This window comes from Pseudophryne corroboree, chromosome 10, assembly GCF_028390025.1.
Source record: "Pseudophryne corroboree isolate aPseCor3 chromosome 10, aPseCor3.hap2, whole genome shotgun sequence".
Lineage (NCBI taxonomy): Eukaryota > Metazoa > Chordata > Amphibia > Anura > Myobatrachidae > Pseudophryne > Pseudophryne corroboree.
Window position 1 is genome coordinate 163599101 of NC_086453.1, and position 13384 is coordinate 163612484.

General features: G+C 47.9%; 1 protein-coding gene across 2 annotated transcripts in view; it reads left to right on the forward strand.

Annotated features, from left to right (window-relative positions):
* The window catches only part of CBL (Cbl proto-oncogene), a 334599-nt gene that overhangs the window by 62537 nt on the left and 258678 nt on the right, over positions 1 to 13384 (forward strand). For both annotated transcript variants that reach the window (XM_063942916.1, XM_063942917.1), the window contains exon 2: positions 6973 to 7220. In XM_063942916.1, coding sequence (XP_063798986.1) covers positions 6973 to 7220 — 248 coding nt within the window. The remainder of the gene's footprint in view (positions 1 to 6972; positions 7221 to 13384) is intronic.

A 13384-nucleotide genomic window follows, 5' to 3' on the forward strand; every position in this document is an offset into this window, starting at 1 on the left:
TGGCCGAAATGATGATACTCCTTCGGAAGAAGGGAGTTATAGTTATCCCGTACTTGGACGATCTCCTCATAAAGGCGAGGTCCAGAGAGCAGTTGTTGATCAGCGTAGCACTCTCTCAGGAAGTGTTGCAACAGCACGGCTGGATTCTGAATGTTCCAAAGTCGCAGCTGATTCCTACGACGTGTCTGCTTTTCCTGGGCATGATTCTGGACACAGAACAGAAGAAGTTGTTTCTCCCGGTGGAGAAGGCCCAGGAATTAGCATCTCTGGTCAGGGACCTCCTGAAACCAAAACAGGTATCGGTGCATCACTGCACGTGAGTCCTGGGAAAGATGGTGGCTTCATACGAAGCCATTCCCTTCGGCAGGTTCCATGCAAGGATCTTTCAGTGGGATCTGTGGGACAAGTGGTCCGGATCGCATCTTCAGATGCTTCGGCTGATCACCCTGTCCCCAAGGGCCAGGGTGTCTTTTCTGTGGTGGCTGCAGAGTGCTCACCTTCTCGAGGGCCGCAGGTTCGGCATACAGGACTGGGTCCTGGTGACAATGGATGCAAGCCTCCGAGGATGGGGGGCAGTCACTCAGGGAAGAAACTTCCAAGGGCTGTGGTCAAGTCTGGAGATTTCTCTACACATAAATATACTGGAACTAAGGGCCATTTACAACACCCTGAGTTAAGCAGAGCCCCTGCTTCGAAACCGGCCAGTGCTGATTCAGTCAGACAACATCACAGCGGTCGCCCATGTAAACCGCCAGGGCGGCACAAGAAGCAGGATGGCAATGGCGGAAGCCACAAAGATTCTTCGGTGGGCGGAGAATCACGTGCAAGCACTGTCAGCAGTGTTCATTCCGGGAGTGGACAACTGGGAAGCAGACTTCCTCAGCAGACACTACCTCCACCCGGGAGAGTGGGGACTTCATCAAGAAGTTTTCACACAGATTGCAAAGCGATGGGAACTGCCACAGGTGGACATGATGGCGTCCCGCCTCAACAAAAAGCTAAAAAGATATTGCGCCAGGTCAAGGGACCCTCAGGCGATAGCTGTGGACGTCCTAGTGACACCGTGGGTGTACCAGTCGGTATATGTGTTTCCTCCTCTTCCTCTCATACCCAAGGTACTGAGAATAGTAAGAAAGAGAGGAATAAGAACAGTACTCATTGTTCCAGATTGGCCAAGAAGGACCCGGAACTGCAAGAAATGCGCACAGGGGACCCATGGCCTCTGCCTCTCAGACAGGACCTGCTGCAACAAGGGCCCTGTCTGTTCCAAGACTTACCGCGGCTGCGTTTTGACGGCATGGCAATTGAACGCCGGATCCTAGCGGAAAAAGGCATTCCGGATGAAGTTATTCCTAAGGTGATAAAGGCTAGGAAGGACGTGACAGCAAAGCATGATCACCGTATATAGAGAAAATATGTTGCTTGGTGTGAGGCCAGAAAGGCCCCTACAGAGGAATTCTAGCTGGGTCGATTCCTGCACTTCCTACAGTCAGGGGTGACTATGGGCCTAAAATTGGGGTCCATAAAGGTCCAGATTTCGGCCCTATCCATTTTCTTTCAAAAAGAACTGGCTTCACTGCCTGAGGTTCAGACGTTTGTTAAGGGAGTGCCGCATATTCAGCCCCCTTTTGTGCCACCAGTGTCACCCTGGGATCTTAACGTTGTGTTGGGTTTCCTGAAATCCCACTGGTTTGAGCCACTTAAGACCGTGGAACTAAAGTATCTCACGTGGAAAGTGGTCATGCTGTTGGCCTTAGCATCGGCTAGGCGTGTGTCGGAATTGGCGGCTTTGTCATGTAAAAGCCCATATCTGATCTTCCATATGGACAGGGCAGAATTGAGGACTCATCCCCAATTTCTCCCAAAGGTGGTATCGTTTCATTTGAACCAACCTATTGTGGTGCCTGCGGCTACTCTGGACTTGGAGGACTCCAAGTTGCTGGACGTAGTCAGGGCTTTGAAAATATGTTTCCAGAACGGCTGGAGTCAGGAAGATTGACTCGCTGTTTATCCTGCATGCACCCAACAAGCTGGGTGCTCCTGCTTCAAAGCAAACTATTGCTCGCTGGATCTGTAGCACGATTCAGCTGGCTCATTCTGCGGCTGGATTGCCGCATCCAAAATCAGTAAAAGCCCATTCCACAAGGAAGGTGGGCTCTTCTTGGGCGGCTGCCCAAGGGGTCTCTGCTTTACAGCTTTGCCGAGCGGCTACTTGGTTGGGTCCAAAAACCTTTGCAAAGTTCTACAAGTTTGATACCCTGGCTGAGGAGGACCTTGTGTTTGCTCATTCGGTGCTGCAGAGTCATCCGCACTCTCCCGCCCGTTTGGGAGCTTTGGTATAATCCCCATGGTCCTTACGGAGTTCCCAGCATCCACTAGGACGTCAGAGAAAATAAGAATTTACTCACCGGTAATTCTATTTCTCGTAGTCCGTAGTGGATGCTGGGCGCCCGTCACAAGTGCGGACTTTCTGCAATACGTGTATATAGTTATTGCTTAAATAAGGGTTATTGTTATGAGCCATCCGTTAAGTGAGGCTCAGTTGTTGTTCATACTGTTAACTGGGTAAGGTTATCACAAGTTGTTCGGTGTGATTGGTGTGGCTCGTATGAGTCTTACCCTGGTTTCCAAATCCTTTCCTTGTAATGTCGGCTCTTCCGGGCACAGTTTCCCTAACTGAGGTCTGGAGGAGGGGCATAGAGGGAGGAGCCAGTGCACACCAGATAGTACCTAATCTTTTCTTTAGAGTGCCCAGTCTCCTGCGGAGCCCGTCTATTCCCCATGGTCCTTACGGAGTTCCCAGCATCCACTACGGACTACGAGAAATAGAATTACCGGTGAGTAAATTCTTATTTTTTATAATCCAGATAGAGCAGTTCTCGGAACTAAATCTGGGTATCTTCCTTCCTAAGGTGGTGTCTAAAGTCCACCTTAACGAAGAAATTGTAGTCCCGTCTTTCCAAGTGCCGGACCTTTAAACGGGAGATGCATCGTTGGCCGTAGTCCGTGCCTTAGGGATCTACGTAGATCGTACCAGTGCTATCAGAGACAGATTCTCTTTGTTCTCTACGGATTTCACAAGAGAGGATGGCCTGCTGATAAGCAGACACTAGCGAGATAGCTTCGGATGGTGAGTTCAGAAGCATATTCTCAAGCTGATCTCCCTGTTCCGGATAATGGGGGTAATTCAGACCTTATTGTAGCAGCACATTTGTTGGCAGATGGGCAAAACCATCTGCACTGCAGGTGTGGCAGTTAAAACATTTACAGAAAGAGTTAGATTTGGGTGAGTTATTTCTCTTATGTCCTAGAGGATGCTGGGGTCCACATTAGTACCATGGGGTATAGACTGGTCTACCAGGAGCCACTGGCAATTTAAGAGTCTGAGAATGTGGGCTGGCTCCTCCCTCTTTGCCCCTTCTACCAGACTCTGTTTAGAAAATGTGCCCCGAGGAGCCGGTCACAGCTAGGCGAGCTCTCCTGAGTTTTCCTAGTAAAAGTTATTTTTTAGAGTTTATTTTAAAGGGATGGTGCTGGCAACAGCCTCCCTGCAGCGAGGGACTAAAGGGGGGAGCAGTGTACACCCTGCGGGGTCTGAGCCACTGTTTCCGCTGACTGGACATTGAGCTCCAGAGGGGTCTGATCGTTCTCCGCCACAGGGGACCACTCGCCCCAGCACCATGCCAACAACCCCTTACAGAGCTGAGGTGGTGAGTGAGACACTGACCTCCCCTCCCCCTAGCATGTGGTGGGCAGGTGTGAAGATTGTGGCAGCGTGGAGGGAGCGCAGTATTAACTGTGCTCCTGGGAAGGCTCGGCGGTACATGGTTCGGCACTGTGAGGGGCGCCCTGGGCCAGCGCTTACCCCCCTACACTGGTCCAGAGCCTGTCTGGGCCCTCAGATCTCAGCCAGCACTAATTCCTCAGGCCAGTATAATCCAAGAAGAGCGGGAAGACAGCGCCATTACGAGGGCGGAGCTTCTCCTCCAGAGCGGACCCAGCAGCGTTTCAGCGCCATTTTCCTGCCTGCACAGCGCTGAGGAGGAGAATCCGGTCCCTCTACAGCAACTCCAGCTATCTGTAAACGGTACCAGGGGGTCGTAGAAGAGGGGCGGGAGGCTGTAATACGACGGTGTCCTATTAAGGTGCACAGTCAGCGCTGATAAGGGGTCTCCCTTTGGTAAAAGTGCTGTGTGTGGGTTGGCTCCAATCCGTCTCTCTTGCTGTTCTTGGGGGGGGGGGGGGGGGGGGAAGAACTCTGTCTGCCCTCTCCTGTGTGTGTGTGTTTGGAGTCTTTGGTGGTCTCCTTTAGCTATGTCCAGGGATACTGTGTCATATGCTGCAGAGGATTTATCCTCCCATGATGATCCCATTCCATGTAATTAGGATAGCACTGGTTTAGCACAGATATCGTCGGCAAGGGAACTTGAGTGGTTTTCCTCTATCAAATCTTGGATTTCTCAGATGTCTGACAGGGTTGCAAGTAATGAATCTGCAACCCAGGTATTACAGAGCTCTATGGCAGTATGGCCGGTTTCTGGTACCTCAGGATGCTCCGCTATATACCCCCATAAACGTGCGCTTGTGCATGTCACACAAGACAATACAGATACTGACACCACAGACTGTGATGGGGATGTGTCGCAAGAGTCCGCATCTCCTGCAAAAGGGGTGCAATTGATGATAGAGGCTATCAGGGATGTGTTGAATATTCAATGATACCACACCTGACATGGTTGAGGAGGCCTTTTTCACTGAAAACAAAAAAGCCTCGCTAACCTTCCCTGCGTCAAAGGAATTGAAGGCTATATTTGAAAAAGCATGGGAAAACCCTGAGAAAATATTTCAGATCCCTAAACGGGTACAGGTGGCGTTTCCTTTCCCGGTGGAGGATAGAAAAAAAATGGGAAAACCCGCTGATTGTTGATGCATCTGTGTCCAGACTGATCGGAAAATTGATAAAACACTTCAATCAATGTACACTGCTTCAGGGGCAATATTATGTCCCACTATTGCTAGTGCATGGATAGCAAAGGCTATAGTAAAGTGGTCGGCTACCTTACTTGAGGATTTGGATACGATGGTTAAGGATGATGTTGCATTATTTTTACGCAACATACATGATTCAGCAGGTTTTATGGTAGAATCCATGAAAGACCTGGGTTCCATGGCTGTGGGAATATCTTCCATGGCTGTTTCAGCTCGTCGGGGACTGTGGCTGCGCCAGTGGTCTGCCGACTCAGAATCCAGAAAAAGTGTAGAGTCCCTACCCTATACAGGTCAGGCACTCTTTGGAGAAGCTCTAGACGCGCGGATAGGGATCCGGTCTGAAGATCGACAGTGTCTAGGTCGACCACTATAGGTCAACAGTCACTAGGTCGACATGGATGGAAGGTCGACAGGGTTTCTAGGTTGACAGGTCTAAAGGTCCCCCAGTGTCTAAATTACCCCCAGTGTCTGCTCACTCAACTCGTAAGGTAGGTCCATCATGGGCACCACAATGTGGTTCTTCAGCAGAACAGATAAAGCAGCGACATGGTCTTCCATTAACACATTCATTAGACATTATGCCTTTGATATCTTTGCCTCTCAGGATGCTGAATGCAGGCAAATTATTCTCTTGTCCAATCAGGATCGTCCCCACCACTAAATTGCTTTGGGACAGCCCAATGTATCCTGTAGATACCCTGTGGACCCTGCTGGAGAATTATACGTTATGGTAAGAACTTAGGGTGTGTACACACGTTGAGATAAATCTGTGAGATTTTGACTATATAGTCAAAATCTTATGAAAAGTTAGTGCATATCTCATGGTTCTAGGCAGCTTGCGAGACAGATTCAATCCCGATGCGCGCTCCCGTGGGGTCGGTATCGTAAGGTTAGATAGACACTGCAGGCAAGTCAATCTTGACTATCTAGTGTACAATCTAGTACAAAGTATAGTCAAAATTGGCACTTAGTGAAAATCGTACATAGACAAAATCTCAAGCACAGATTGTACAGATTTTGACTATCTGTGCTATCTGGGCTCTGGGGGAGTAAAAGGGAAATCGCATAGTCAAAATCGAACATAGCAAGGATCTCACCGTAGTTGATAACTGTATTACTCCTAAGTCCACAGGTTCCACAGGGATCCCACCCTGACGCACCTGATTTGAGGATCCTTATACTCACTAACTTCTTGTATGTAAGGGTGTGCATGTGTGTTCTCCCCTGATTAGGGCTCTCTATGATGCTCCTGCCTTGAGCTTTGGAAAACAACTGATTTGCCTGAGCCAGGAGGTGGAGATATGGACGGGTTTGTTGCATGTTGGGAGGTCGAAAAGCTTTGACAGTTTGGTGCAAATCCGCTGTCGCTCCATCATATCCCAATGTATCCTGTGTAACCTGTGGACTTAGGAGAAATACCATTATCAATGTTAAGTACTTACCATAAGGTGTATTTTTATTTTATGTAGTTTTAAAGAGTATTTTTTAAATATATTATGCACGTCAGCAGAACAAATGTCCTTGTCAAAAACTGAGGGACACAGTGGAGTGTCGTGGTCGCATGTGATCTGATCATGTCAGTTAAGTGGGCAATAGTGGTTTTATACAAGTTACAAAGCTCCAGTGTCACATCATATGTTATTGAATTAGCTACATTAACTGTTAGGTGTGGTTAATATCAGTGGGCTTTACACAGCAGCCACAGACACGTATGTATCCGTTTCTTCCCATCCTCTTAGGGTAGAAAGCTCATTTGAACTGGGCCATCTTTTCTGTTATTTGATAAAAGGAACAGTGCTATGTAATATGTTGGCACTCTTATTTATAAACTTGTTATGTTTTGACAGATATTATTATTAGTATTATTATTATTATTATTATTATTATTATTATTATTATTATTATTATTATTATTAATTTTTTTTTTTTTTTTATCCTTTCAACTTGTAAATAGTAATCATATGCTTTTCCCACATTGTGTAGGTTGTTCGTTTGTGCCAGAACCAAAGGCTTGCTTTAAAAAACAGCCCTCCCTATATACTGGACCTTTTGCCTGACACCTACCAGCACCTCCGTACGATAATGTCTCGTTATGAGGGAAAGATGGAGACTCTTGGAGAAAATGAATATTTTCGAGTTTTTATGGAGAACCTTTTGAAGAAGACAAAGCAGACAATTAGCCTGTTCAAGGAAGGCAAAGAACGCATGTATGAGGAGAATTCCCAACCAAGGTTAGGTTAACTACGGTCTATAACGGATGGTCCATATTACTTTTCCAGGTTAATTTCCTTAACTGTTGTATTCAACATGTCATTCATATATATTCAGATATAATGTATATATGACATTTTTATATAGATAGGTGTATAGATATATAGAAAAGAGGATAGGGGGACGGCGATCTCAAAAAAATAAAGGGAACACTAAAAACACATCCTAGATCTGAATGAATGAAATATTCTTATTAAATACTTTGTTCTTTACATAGTTGAATGTGCTGACAACAAAATCACACAAATTATCAATAGAAATCAAATTTATTAACCCATGGATGTCTGGATTTGGAGTCAGACTCAAAATTAAAGTGGAAAAACACACCACAGGCTGATCCAACTTTTATGTAATGTCCTTTAAAACAAGTCAAAATTATGCTCAGTAGTGTGTGTGGCCTCCACGTGCCTGTATGATCTCCCTACAACGCCTGGGCATGCTCCTGATGAGGTGGTGGATGGTCTCCTGAGGGATGTCCTCCCAGACCTGGACTAAAGCATCCACCAACTCCTGGACAGTCTCTGGTGGATGGAGCGAGACATGATGTCCCAGATGTGCTCAATTGGATTTAGGTCTGGGCAACGGGCGGGCCAGTCCATAGCATCATTGGCTTAGTCTTGCAGGAACTGCTGACACACTCCAGCCACATGAGGTCTAGTATTGTCTTGCATTAGGAGGAACCCAGAGCCGACCGCACCAGCATATGGTCTCACAAGGGGTCTGAGGATCTCATCTCGGTACCTAATGGCAGTCAGGCTACCTCTGGCGAGCACATGGAGGGCTGTGCGGCCCCCCAAAGAAATACCACCCCACACAATTACTAACCCACTGCCAAACCGGTCATGCTGGAGGATGTTGCAGGCAGCAGAACGTTCTCCTTGGCGTCTCCAGACTGTCACGTCTGTCACGTGCTCAGTGAGAACCTGCTTTCATCTGTGAAGAGCACAGGGCGCCAGTGGCGAATTTGCCACTCTTGGTGTTCTCTGGCAAATGCCAAACGTCCTGCACGGTGTTGGGCTGTAAGCACAACCCCCACCTGTGGACGTCGGGCCCTCATACCACCCTCGTGGAGTCTGTTTCTGATCGTTTGAGTAGATACATGCACATATGTGGCTTGCTGGAGGTCATTTTGCAGGGCTCTGGCAGTGTTCCTCCTTGAACAAAGGCGGAGGAAGCGGTCCTGCTGCTGGTTTGTTGCCCTCCTACGGCCTCCTCCACGTCTCCTGATGTACTGGGCCTGTCTCCTGGTAGCGCCTCCATGCTCTGGACACTACGCTGACAGACACAGCAAACCTTCTTGCCACAGCTCACATTGATGTGCCATCCTGGATGAGCTGCACTACCTGAGCCACTTGTGTGGGTTGTAGACTGCATCTTATGCTACCACTAGAAAGAAAGCACCGCCAGCTTTCAAAAGTGACCAAAACATCAACCAGAAAGCATAGGAGCTGAGAAGTGGTCTGTGGTCACCACCTGCAGAACAACTCCGTTATTGGGGGTGTCTTGCTAATTGCCCATAATTTCCACCTGTTGTCTATTCCATTTGCACAATAGCATGTGAAATTAATTGTCAATCAGTGTTGCTTCCTAAGTGGACAATTTGATTTCACAGAAGTGTGATTGACTTGGAGTGACATTGTGTTTAAGTGTTCCCTTTATTTCTCTAACGTCCTAGTTGATGCTGGGGACACCGTAAGGACCATGGGAAATAGACTGGCTCTGCAGGAGACAGCGCACTTTAAGAAAGAATTAGGAATACTGGTGTGCACTGGCTCCTCCCTCTGTCCCTCCTCCAGACCTCCGTTTGAATCTGTGCCCGGACGAGCTGGGTGCAACTTAGTGAGCTCTCCTGAGCTTGCTAAATAGAAAGTATTTTGGTAGGATTTTTTTATTTTCAGAGAGATCTGCTGGCAACAGACTCTCTGCTACGTGGGACTGAGGGGAGAGAAGCAGCCCTACTCACTGTGGATAGGTCATGCTTCTTAGGCTACTGGACACCATTACCTCCAGAGGGATCGAACACAGGAACGCACCCTTGGTCGTCCGATCCCGGAGCCGCGCCGCCGTCCCCCTCGCAGAGCCAGAAGCCGGCGTGAGAAGCAAGAAGACTTCAAAAGCGGCGGCAGAAGACTCCAGTCTTCATATGAGGTAGCGCACAGCACTGCAGCTGTGCACCATTGCTCCCACATTAAACCCACACACTCCGGTCACTTGGCAAAGTGGCAAATATACAGTTGGGCACTGTATATATGCATGAGCCCCCGCCATTATTTTACACAAAATCGCGGGACAGAAGCCCGCCGCCTAGGGGGCGGGGCTTCTTCCTCAGCACTCACCAGCGCCATTTTCTCTCCACAGCTCTGCTGAGAGGAAGCTCCCCAGGCTCTCCCCTGCAGATTCACGGTAGAAAGAGGGTAAAAAGAGAGAGGGGGGGGGGGGGGGGGGGGGGCACATAAATTTAGCGCAAAATCAGTATATACAGCAGTTACTGGGTAAACACTAGGTTACTGTGTAATTCCTGGGTCATATAGCGCTGGGGTGTGTGCTGGCATACTCTCTCTGTCTCTCCAAAAGGCCTTGTGGGGGGTTTCTGTCCTCAAATAGAGCATCCCCTGTGTGTGTGGTGTCGGTACGCTTGTGTCGGCATGTTTGACGAGGAAGGCTATGTGGAAGCAGAGCAGGTACAAATGAATGTGGGATCGCCGACGCCCGATTGGATAGATATGTGGAAGGTTTTAAATGATAATGTTACTTCCTTGCATAAAAGGTTGGATAAAGCTGAAGCCTTGGGACAGTCAGGGTCTCAACCCATGCCTGATCCTACAGCGCAGAGGCCGTCAGGGTCTCGGAAGCGCCCACTATCCCAAATTGTTGACACAGATATCGACACTGATTCTGACTCCAGTGTCGATGGCGATGATGCAAAGTTGCAGCCTAAAATGGCTTAAGCCATCCGCTACATGATTATAGCAATGAAGGATGTATTGCACATCTCAGAGGAAAACCCAGTCCCTGAAAAGAGGGTTTATATGTTTGGGGAAAAAAGGCATGAGGTAACCTTTCCCCCTTCACATGAGTTGAATGAGTTATGTGAAAAAGCTTGGGAATCTCCAGATAGAAAAATGCAGATTTCCAAACGGTTGCTTATGGCATATCCTTTCCTGCCAGCGAGCAGGTTACGCTGGGAAACCTCCCCTAGTGTAGACAAAGCTTTGACACTCTTATCTAAGAAGGTAGCCCTGCCGTCACAGGATACGGCCACCTTAAAAGTTCCTGCGGATAGAAAGCAGGAAGGTATCCTGAAGTCCGTTTATACACATTCAGGTACCCTACTAAGGCCGGCAATTGCGTCTGCCTGGATGTGTAGTGCTGTAGCAGCATGGACAGATACTTTATCTGAGGAATTTGATACCTTGGACAAGGATATTATATTACTGACCCTGGGGCATATAAAAGACGCTGTCCTATATATGAGAGATGCCCAAAGAAACATTAGCCTACTGGGCTCTAGAATAAACGCAATGTCGATTTTCTGCCAGAAGGGTCCTGTGGACTCGGCAATGGACAGGTGATGCCGACTCAAAAAGGCACATGGAGGTTTTACCTTTATAAGGGTGAGGAATTGTTTGGGGACGGTCTCTCGGGCCTAGTTTCCACAGCTACGGCTGGGAAGTCAAATTGTTTTGCCATATATTCCCCTACAACCTAAGAAAGCACCATATTACCAAATGCAGTCCTTTCGATCTCAAAGAGGCAAGAAAGTCCGAGGTGCGTCCTTTCTTGGCAGGGGTAGAGGAAAGAAGCTGCACAATACAGCTAGTTCCCAGGAACAGAAGTCCTCCCCGGCTTCCACTAAATCCACCGCATGACGCTGGGGCTCCACAGGTGGAGCCAGGATCGGTGGGGGCACGTCTCCGAAATTTCAGCCACCAGTGGGTTCGCTCATGGGTGGATCCCTGGGCTATAGAGATTGTATCTCAGGGATACAAGCTGGAATTCGAAGTGATGCCCCCTCACCGTTAACTCAAATTGGCCCTGCCAGCTTCCCCCATAGAGAGGGAAATAGTGTTAGCGGCAATTCACAAATTATATCTCCAGCAGGTGGTGGTAAAGGTTCCCCTCCTTCAACAGGGAAGGGGTTACTATTCCACCATGTTTGTGGTACCGAAACCGGACGGTTGGGTCAGACCCATATTGAATTTAAAATCCCTGAACATTTACCTGAAAAGGTTCAAGATGGAATCGCTCAGAGCGGTCATTGCAAGCCTGGAAGAGGGGGATTTTATGGTGTCTCTGGACATAAAGGATGCTTACCTGCATGTCCCCATTTATCCACCTCATCAGGAGTACCTCAGATTTGTGGTACAGGACTGTCATTACCAATTCCAGACGTTGCCGTTTGGTCTGTCCACGGCACCGAGAATATTTACCAAGGTAATGGCAGAAATGATGGTGCTTCTGCGAAAGCAAGGAGTCACAATTATCCCATACTTGGACGATCTTCTCATAAAGGCGAGGTCCAGAGAGCAGTTGCTGATCAGCGTAGCACACTCTCGGGAAGTGTTGCAACAGCACGGCTGGATTCTGAATATTCCAAAGTCGCAGCTGATTCCTACGACGCGTCTGCCCTTACTGGGCATGATTCTGGACACAGACCAGAAGAAGGTTTTTCTCCCGGCGGAGAAGGCTGAGGAGCTCGTGCCTCTGGTCAGAGACCTCTTAAAACCAAAACAGGTGTCAGTGCATCAATGCACGCGAGTCCTGGGAAAGATGGTAGCGTCATACGAAGCCATTCCCTTCGGCAGGTTCCATGCGAGGACCTTTCAATGGGATCTGTTGGACAAGTGGTCCGGATCGCATCTTCAGATGCAGCGGCTGATCACCCTATCCCCCAGGGCCAGGGTGTCTCTTCTGTGGTGGCTGCAGAGTGCTCACCTTCTCGAGGGTCGCTTGTTCGGCATTCAGGACTGGGTCCTGGTGACCACGGATGCAAGCCTCCGAGGGTGGGGGGCAGTCGCACAGGGAAGAAATTTCCAGGGTCTGTAGTCAAGTCAGGAGACTTGTCTGCACATCAATATCCTGGAACTAAGGGCCATATACAACGCCCTAAGTCAAGCGGAGCTTCTGCTTCGCAACCAACCGGTGCTGATTCAGTCAGACAACATCACCGCAGTGGCTCATGTAAACTGCCAAGGCGGCACAAGGAGCAGGGTGGCGCTGGCGGAAGCCACCAGAATACTTCGCTGGGCGGAGTATCTTCTTGATACTTCACAAAAGTATCTTCACAAAATCTTCTTGTTTACCAGCCCAAATTATGAGCAGGTCATCAATGTAGCGTAAAAAGAGGATCACATCCTTGGCAAAGGGTACATTCTCCAAGAATAATTTTTTCTCAACTGACAGCATGTACGCATTAGCAAACGCTGGGGCCACGTTGCTTCCCATAGCGCAACTCAAGCGCTGCAAATAAAACACCCCATCAAACCAAAAAAAATTCCATGTTAAGGTTTTCTCCAATAATAGCAAAAAGAATTCTATGTCCGGACCTTTATAGTGAGGGTTATCCATCAGGAGTTGTCTCATTGAGGAAATTCAAATTACAAGGAACAATACTGGGCTATTGACATCTATGTATCCCAAATCCACGGACAGAAACACATTACTCCATGCAAATAGCTTTCATCCAGAAGCTATGAAAAAAGGACTTCCTTATTCCCAGTTCCTGAGAGCGAGACTAATTTTCAAGTAATACCATCGATGCAGAGAAAGAAATTGATGATATGATGGTTAAGTTCCTCCAGAGGGGATATAGAAGGGATAATCTTATTAAAGCAAAGGAAAAAGCTCTTGCTGTGCCACGTGAGCATTGTCTACTAAGAAAAACAAAAGCTGTACGTAAAGTACTACCATTAGTAACTACTTATACGACGGCCAGTAATGTCATTAAGAAAAATGCTAATTTATTATGGCCAATTGTGAGTTCTGACAAGACCATTCCTGCATTAAGTGACAGCGCTTTACTCAAGTGTCATCGGAGAGGAAAAAAACTTAAGACTGGCTAGTCCATACAGATATAGTCTCACCACAAAGAGAACTTAGGTCACATTTTCTAAGTAAACCTCCG